The sequence below is a fragment of the Tiliqua scincoides genome, chromosome 4, assembly GCF_035046505.1.
Source record: "Tiliqua scincoides isolate rTilSci1 chromosome 4, rTilSci1.hap2, whole genome shotgun sequence".
Lineage (NCBI taxonomy): Eukaryota > Metazoa > Chordata > Lepidosauria > Squamata > Scincidae > Tiliqua > Tiliqua scincoides.
In genome coordinates this window covers 134,816,325-134,825,599 of record NC_089824.1, presented here as the reverse complement: position 1 = coordinate 134,825,599, position 9,275 = coordinate 134,816,325, and the positions used below count along the sequence as shown (strand labels likewise).

The 9,275-nt window shown below is 38.8% G+C and overlaps 1 protein-coding gene across 3 annotated transcripts in view; it reads right to left on the bottom strand.

Annotated features, from left to right (window-relative positions):
• Nucleotides 1-215: 215 nt before the first annotated feature.
• Nucleotides 216-9,275, bottom strand: part of AGL (amylo-alpha-1, 6-glucosidase, 4-alpha-glucanotransferase) — a 54,658-nt gene continuing 45,598 nt past the window's right edge. For all 3 annotated transcript variants that reach the window (XM_066626608.1, XM_066626606.1, XM_066626607.1), the window contains exons 30-34: nucleotides 8,734-8,945; nucleotides 7,622-7,719; nucleotides 5,949-6,036; nucleotides 5,704-5,837; nucleotides 216-4,148 (exon numbers count right to left, since the gene is read on the bottom strand). In XM_066626608.1, the coding sequence (XP_066482705.1) occupies nucleotides 4,031-4,148; nucleotides 5,704-5,837; nucleotides 5,949-6,036; nucleotides 7,622-7,719; nucleotides 8,734-8,945 (650 nt within the window). In that variant the 3' untranslated portion in view covers nucleotides 216-4,030. The remainder of the gene's footprint in view (nucleotides 4,149-5,703; nucleotides 5,838-5,948; nucleotides 6,037-7,621; nucleotides 7,720-8,733; nucleotides 8,946-9,275) is intronic.

Below are 9,275 nucleotides of genomic sequence, written 5' to 3'. Positions count from 1 at the left end.
TTTGTATTATGCAAGGAGAAGACAATATAGGGGCTTTTCTATACCAACCTGGTTGGCACTAGCTCCTAAGATCACATTATAAACCTCATCTTCAACTTAGATGTGGAAAAATGTGCACGAGAAGGGCAAGTACAAGTATTCGACCTCAAACTCTCTTTGGTGGACTTGGTTGCTACATTCAACATAGTTATGGATATAATAAATTATAGCAAATATGGCTTTGTTAGAGATTTTTATTGTACGTCACTCACAAATACAAATTATATTCTTCCACAGTTAATGAATTATATCAGACACACAAACACCTGACTCAGTGTGCAACAATTCTCATTGTACAACATGCAATGTTACCATGATTCCCTTTTAATGTTTTTCTAGGTTTGTAAAGCACTAATGAAATGAACATTACAAGTCTGTCTGAACTGAGAAGCAGCAAGAACATGTAAATAAGCAGTACCCAGATGGCTTCACTCCATTCTTGAAAGAGAATAAAACACTGATTGCTTGGTGACCTGGCATAAGGTAGACTGTGGACGAGGTATAAAATTGTCTATTCAGTCTGCTTACAAAATTTTCTTAGCCACATGTTGGTATTGTGACTGGCTTTATAGAATCTCTTAGAATAAATAGTAATTTCTGAAAAATGTCACTCTAAGATGATTAGTAGCATGTAATAGATAATTTTGGATTCATCTTTCTCAATTGTTAAATCTGTTATGCGGAATAAAAAAAATCTCCAGGTGAATTCTAGCTAAGAATTCTGCACTAGATCAGTGTCTGTTCCATCTTGACAAAGACTGTTCTTGCCCAAGATCACTGCCAGAGTAATGGAATGGAAAAGTGCCCCTTTCTCCATAGCCAAATTTAGTTTATAATGGGCATAATGTTTACTAACATGGCACTTACTTTTTAAATAAGGCGTATTTATTGAACTTTTAAAACATTTATACATATCACTTTGTAATATATTTATGTATATTATTGGTATGCAAATGTAGAGCTGAAATATATTTAAGCATTTTTAGACATTTTTACAAAAATACTAGTGTGAGAAATGTATACTGGTTTTTTTTTTTTGATAGAACAGTGCTACTCACAAAACCAACAGTATGGAAGACTGCTGATGGCTCACTCCTCCCACTCAAATGTTATTTCAGTATCTGAAATGCTAAGCCATGTGCAAATCTATGTAGTACAGTTATTTTTCAAGCTCCTTTTCAACTCTGAAAGACAGTACCTAATAATGTTTTAAAAAGTACATACAGCTTTGTTTTCAAAACTCTTGCAGTTACACACATACCTAGACTGAAGAGTCAAATTAGATTAGGACTGTGTATATGATTACTATGTATATGATTACAGAACTGCTCCAGTCATGCAGAAAGAGGGGGGTAGGGTGTCCATAAGAACTTCTTACTCACCTGAGGCCACTTCTGGCATCAAAGCCTGGCTGATGAAAAAAGTCAAGTGCAAGGAGAAAAGCCTCAGAGACTTAAGCAGATGCAACAGTTCTGTTATTAAGTATGGACCATCCTTTATTTCTACATTGTCCGGGCAGTTCTATGTTCAGCTCTCATGACACTTGCCATCTTCATATCTAGTTTGTCTCTAAGAATCCGATTCTAGGATTTTAGTACCAAGCATACCAATTTGTAATAATGTTCCTCTGAATTAAACTTCTGGTCAATTCACATGACCAGACAAAAACAAGAAATGTCATCTCCTCCAGTTCATACGAGATAATTTGGGTGGAGCAATAATCAAAACAGCTTCACCATTTGCTTGGCTGATAGCCAAATATAAGCACTCAGGAGGTCATATAGATTGGTTGCATAAACTGACCCTAATTTTCAAGTAAATATATCTTGGGATCCAATCCTTAGTTTTCCACCTATAAATTGTTCTTAAACTACATTGTGAACTCCAAGAAATATGCTGAAATGCCAAAGTTTTCCAACACATTGCATTAGGCCACATATACCAAAATACAGCTGGAGCAAAGTAATAATCTCTAGCCTGTTTGCACATCTCTATCACCCGTGTGCCCTCAGATAAACTTCCAGCTATATGCTTCTGCTTTGCAAATGAGCAACAACAATAGTGCTGATATAATTAAGTAAAAATATGATTACATTCACAAATGAACAGGCAGTGAGATGTGCACTGTCAGCACATGATATTTCAGGCATGCAACTTACTCTTTCCTTGTCCATTACTTTGGGTATCATTGCCTAATCTGGCTTTTGTGAATTAACTGTATTGAGATAAATGGCACAGCTGAATATGAACTACTGAGTTCCAGGTACAGTTGGCTTGAACTGAGCTAAGGACTGCCTGCTAAGGAGTGGTTCTTGTCTTAGAAGTAACTAAGGGCGGGTACAAGAACCACCATTATTCAGAAGCTGTGCTAATTGCACTCCATGATGGAAGCTGCTGTTGTCAAGTAAGCCTTTCAACTTACAGAAGGGTCTTCTTGTTACCACCCCAGCTCAACTGGGCTTGCAGTAATGGAGTGAAAGAAGTTTTTTTTAGTGCAACAAAGTTGTTTCAGACAGCAACTTGCCACTCCATTGCAGTCATCCAAAGTGAGAGATTTGAAGCGGTCATGATGTAGCTATTGTTTGTGTACACAGGACCCAAGTGCCCAGTACTGATATCTTTTAAGGTTAACTAAATGCATTATATATGCAGGAAACAGCTGCTCTTTTCAAGTTGACTTCACAGCCAGTTTCCAATTCCTGTAACTTCTTGTGATCAGTTCTATTTTATAGCAATGTATACACTACATCAGATGTGCCATCGTTCTTCTAATTACTAAGAAATATATCAGGAATTATTTCTTTAATTAAGGAAATAAACATTTTTAGGAAATAGAACATTCTTAATATACAAACTGAACCCCACGTTTAGTTAATCTGTCTAGAAACCGCTCTTGTACTTAACAAGGTGGCTGGTCTTATGACCATAATAAAGTTCTATTCTATTCTATTCTACTTAACAAGGTGTTTCAAAATAATTACTCTTGAATTCTTTTGACTTGGTGTGCGGGCGGGGATGGGAGGGAGAATTTATTATATAACCAGATTCTTGCATGGCATGTGCAAGCTTGTACAAATAGCTGACACCAGAATGTTGCCTGGAGACATAGTAAGTCTGCCCCTTCTTCAAAAACTCAAAGAGGAAGTTGCCTTGGTGAAAGTAATGCATACTGAACGCACTACTGGGGTCAAAAGTATTGCATACTTTGGAAGAAATTCAGGTCCAAGGCAGATGTGTGGGGGTAGATTCATACACTTAAACCTGGACCTACCATAGTCTTATAGAAAGCTGGGTGAAATCTGATTTTAAGAACAGGATGTGCCAGAGAGAAACAGCACTGCAGAACCACCTTACATCCTAATCCCTGTGGTCAGTCTGTAAAGATAATTTTTTCCTGAGTCAGGCTCAGCTAATGGAAGTAAGACTAGCTGAGGAAAATGTGTAGAAATCGGAGCTACAGGGAATTAATCAATAGATTTAGGGAGAGTTTTCTCCACCTCACTAGCATGTCCTCTTTGCTAATTAAATCCGATACGTGCACCCTCGTTCATATGCCCCCATTTGTGTAAGGGTAGTAAACGCATGTGCAGCCTGGCCTTCAGTTGCTTTTACTTGTTTTCAGGATGCAAGTTCAGTCACGAAATATTTAAAACACCTATTTTTATTTATTTGGCAGCTATAGTATTCCACAGATCTTTAGAAAAAGCGTGGCACCATGCAAGAGATTTTTAAACCTGTTATGGTACAATGTGTCCAACTATAAGCCTAAGCTTGCTATATTTGAATACATTCTTAGTGCAGATGCTCTCTTAAGCTTTTTCTTTTTAGATAAAAAAAATTATGATGTGATTTTCCAAGGATGGGTATCTACAAATGCTTCTAAACATGTCTGGAAGCCATTGGCACAGGACTCTTTCTAAAAGCAGGACAAAAAAGGATTCCATGCATTCAGGACAAAAGCTAGCATTTGTATGAAGGAACAGGACCACTTTTACAAGTCATAGAGAACCTCAAGGATCACAGCAATTGACCAGGCCTGTGTTTCACAGCTGAAAGGACAATACTGCCCATTTTGGTTAGTCAGTTCTGGAAGCCCCTTCCAAGAGGATCTGCCAAAAGAAACAACACACACAAATTATCACTTTCAGAATGGTTAACACACCACATTTCACATAAGGTATGACCAACATGGATATGTATGCATTTGAGTGTAGTGCATATAACACTGATAACCGATTGTACATTTATTACCTAATTTCTAAATTTAATAACTATTACAAAACAGCCATTAAAAAGGCTAACTCACATTAACAAACAGAAAGCAAAAACAAGAACAAATACATCACCTAAATGTATAAATACTAAATCATTTTGCAGAAGGACAAAATAGTACACATGTTTGCATGCATCCCTTGTTGTCTGATCACTCTCACTGGGATTATATTTATGTTCGTTTCATTGGTACTTCAGTGAACATTTGTTTGGTTATCCCACAATGGGCTGCTGTAAGCTGCTGGGGCAGGCCAGTTGGCAAGAAGATTAGGCAGAGACAGGGGTGTTGTCATAGGGCCTAAGAAAGTGACTGTAGCTTTCTTTCCTGCCATCTGTAGAAGACCACCTGCTTGGCTTGCAGAAGTTCCCAGGATCAATTTCCAGTATATCCAGGGCACAGAAAAACTGCCGAAAACTTTGTAAAGCCACTGGCCAGTCGGCATTGGCACTAGTGGATAAGTGGTGTCTGACTCAGCATAAGGCAGCTTCCTATCACCTTCGTAAGCAACTGAGTATAGCCAAAGTTTTCAAAATACTCATGTCCCCAAGGCAGAAAACATCAAGGGCATGCTACTGCACCAGCATTTCTAAACAGCATAGGCTGGAGCTGGAAAACAGGAGCGTCTTATGGCACCAGTCTGCAGGGGGAAAGCAGAAAACTCCTTTCCTAGTTTCCAACAAGGAGGCTGGAACTAAGGCTTCCAAATAAAATCTTACAGCATCAAGCACTTTTCAAGAGAGAGAAAAGATGGTCCAGGTTTCTGGCCTCCCTTACTCTCTGCTTCATGCAAACAGATTTGCCCAGTGAGGCTTTACTCAGGGGGAAGTCTCTTCCATTGCCAGTCTGCGGGGGGGGGGGGGGTGAGGAAGAAATGAGGAGACCGACCCTCCTGGATAACTGTGCTGGGCATACAGGCTGATTGTTGTATCTGGGTATTTTGTATAATCTTTCTCTCCATCCCTAGGCCAGGAGGCTTTTAAGTTTCATGTACTGTGATCCATACATGATTTCCTGTTTCTGCACAATGATTGCTGTTGATGAAGTGGCTGATAGCTAGCTCCAAGTAAAAGCATTTCAGATTGAAGTGTAGAATTAACATAGCAATTATGATGCTCTGATCTCATTTTTGTTAAAGCCTAATACCATTTCAGAGGCCCTATACTTACATAGTGTAGCTTATAAAAATAGAGTATTCAGGTAACTTATAAATATAGTGACCAAATTTATTGCAAGTTATTGCATATGACCAAATTTTTACTATCTTCATATATCTTTCTTCTCTGCTGTTCCTTCTGTCTGTATACGTAAATATTCAGCTAAGAGAACTATTTTGATTTTGACTGTCTATCAAACAAATGTCCAATATTTCGAGTCATGTAAATGAGAACTACCTCTCAAGATGAACGTAATGACGAGACAGAACATTCTTAATAAGAAACACTGTCTTTGCATAGATCTCTGGACCAATTAACTTGGAGAAGTACAGCTTGGCACGAAGGAAATACCCAATGGGCCAAAGCCATTCCTAACAACAAAACAAAAAACAAAGAGCATTATGGACACACATTTTTTATAAGAAAAGTCAAAATTCAACATGAAAGCAAAGAGATGAGAACTGCTAAAGCACAAATCTTACAGGCCCTTGATGATAATTAAATCCTTTAGACACATTGTAGTTATCGTTGTCTAGGGCATTGTCGTAAACACCACAGTAAACCATATCACTGTAATGAAACAAATAAAAAGGCAGTAAGGATCTTTATAGCAAGCAGCATTGAAATACAGTGCATGGAGAGAAAGAAATTTATCTTAACTCAATGCAGTTTTATTCAGGATTTTATTAACATCTGTTTTTTGTAAGCAATATTAATAAGGTCAAAGCTGTGTATATACGTATTTTCAGTAGTGTCAACAGGGTTCTGGGATTCTCTCACTAAGGAGGCTTGCTTGTTCCTCCCCCTTATTAGCTTTTAGATGGCAGCTTAACACAAAACACTTGTATTTCTAAAAGTTTTTTTTGGGGGGGGGTATAGTTTATTAATGTTGATTTTGGCTGCTGACTTTTTTTTTTTAATGGAGGGGAGTTTACAAATGTTTTGTGGACTTTTAATCTGAGATATCTTGAACCAGTTTCTTTATATTGTTTTTTAAAAACTCTTTTTGTAAGCAGTTGTAAAGGAGGGTATAAATTTTTTTTTAAGGGATGTGAATGGCACAAGCTCTGTTCTTATGGTTATGGTTGGTTGGCAATCTTCAGTCTCGAAAGACTATAGTATAAGCCTACAGCACCCGGTATTCCCAAGCGATCTCCCTTCCAAGTACTAACCAGGCCTGACCCTGCTTTGCTTCCGAGATCAGACGAGATCGGGCATGTGGAGCAATCCTCCCCCCCCCCCAAGTTTAGGAAGTAGTTTTCAAGTGCATTGCCCAAATATGAACCTCTTGCCTAACAATGAATGTCTGATCCAATCCCATCCAACTTTCTAGCACCGGTGCAGCCACAATGCAGCCTAGAGGTAAGGGAACAAATGTCTCCATACCCTGAGGAGGCCTCCGTTACTGCCTCCCCAACACGCAGCATACGCTCCATTGGCACAGCTCCATTTGCACAGCTGCACTGGAACTGGAATATTGGATAGGATTGGGCCCTGAGACAATTGTCTCAGAACAAATCCTACTAAAAGATGTCTCTGAACAAATCCTGCCCACTTTGCTTGGAACAGACCAGACAGGACAGAAAAAGAACACCACACATCTCTGTGGTAAGTTGCTCTCAAGATCAGCTTGATTTAGTTTTCTTCTTTGTGAAATCAGTCTGGTAGGGGTCAGAGAAGGAAAACATCTCCATTTCTAACAAAGATTGAGGCCAAATCTGTTTTCATAAACACATTCACATATCTGAACCCAAAGAACTCACCAAAAATTCCCTTTATGTGCTACCATTAAAATGTTTCAAAGCCAAATACATTCAAAGTGTACTAATATAAAAATCAGAGGGAAGTTCATGTGAGTTGGATTGAGAGGGGACTTTTGAAAGATGGGTACTCTCCAGACTAAGGTAAGCTTGAAAAACGTGACCAAGAGTTTCTGCTTGGGAGTCCTGCATTTGGTGGAAGCTCAAGGTGTCTAGAATTCCAGATTCATCTTAATGAGGGAGTTATGAAGAAAGCATTGATTTCTTCAAATACAATACTTATACTGCCTATTGTATGGCAAATATATTATTTCCAACGTGTCTGTTCAAGGTAAATAATTTTATTCACTCTCTTACTGGGTGAAGTTGGCTATTTAACCAAATATCATACTTACTCTGGGTCCAAAGTTTTCATGCCAAGTGGACCAAGTAGCTTTTCTTCTGCTATTTCAAGTGCTTTCCAAGCACGCTCAGGAGAGAACAGTTCAGGTGCCTGGGGGGGAAATGTTGGAGAAACACTTTAAGCAGCAGCCAAACAGCAGATTAGGAGCTATATCCTGCCATTTTCTCCCTGGTTCTCAATATATCCATACGCAACATTACATTTTACATTTATTAAATCTATTTAAAGTTTGCTAACGGCACAGTTTTAAAAAAATATTCCCAGTTATGCTGACATGACCCTTCCTTTATTTCCCTGGTGTCAAGGAAGTCAGCCGAGCCATGGGCAACAGTAGGTACACCTAAGGCCAAAGGTCACACAATCCAGTTGCTATCCACTAGATGACTGGGTGGGAGCAGTCAGAATGACTCACCAATAAGGAGTGGGATGCTGCACATTTGGGGATGCTCACTGAGGGCAGCTATGGCCACTCACATTAGTAATTGTTGCATGGCTGGGGGATTCTGCTATCTTTAGACCATTGACATTCCTGAAGTTTAATGGGCCTAGGGGCTGAGGCTCTCTAGGCCTCTACTCTTTAAAGGTGGAGTGAGGGTAGCACAGCACCCCACAATACTACATGGCAAGCGGAGTTGTGAATCGGGTCCTAAGATGTTCTAAGCATACTCTATAAGAGAGTGGGAAATATCTGATGTGCCTATTCCTCAGGAATGTCAGTGATCATTCAAATGGTAAAGCTGGGAACAGAGCAAAGAATGTGAGAAAAATTCTGGGAACATATTTCAGGAGTAAAATTACAATTTCCTCTCCCCAAAACTTCCTAAGTTACAGATGGCTGTGTTGGTGCTTTTACACAGGCACAGTATGTCTTTTGGTGGTTCTTTTGTGCAGAAGCAATAGTGCTGTGCTGGCAAGAGCTGGATGTTTCAAACCTACATACATTTCAACGTGTGTACAGATCCCAGGAACTTAACCTGTACATACGTAGGGAACTTAGTGCATTTTTATATTGACAAAGAGAATATAATTCACAAAGAAAAATTATTTCAGTGCAGAGAGAAAAGAGATTATGTGATTTGTATAGTATGTATACACGATACATACCACAACCATTGCTATAGTGAAATTTGGCCTTAATTGATAGTCACACCAAGGACTTGATGCTCCGCAGCTGTCCTTGTATATACCCCGCTTATGAACCAGAGTTGGATGCTTCTCATTAGGATCATTAGGGTTCTCAGAGACAAAGAATGACTTTTCAAAGTGTGCTTGGATTTTTCGGTTCCACTGCTCATATGTCATGGTCTCTTCTTTCCCTGGAAGATGGCATCACACATTTAAAAGATTGGTTTTGCACAAGTCTTTAGTATCAATGGGGAAAAATACAGACATATACTGGTTATACAGAAGACTATATTCACTTTAACTACATAATAGCAAGATTATTTCACTTTTCGCTTATCCTTCAGGTGTATCTTCTTCATTATTTGTTATCCCACTGTTAAGTAGAAGACTTAAAAATGCTTGCAATTGGATCAGTCCCATGTGGGACAGAATCAATGACAACATTTTACAGAAACTGAGATGAATGGTTGTTATAACTGGCTCAGTATACCTGGGTATTTTTTTTTTCCATTTCAGACATT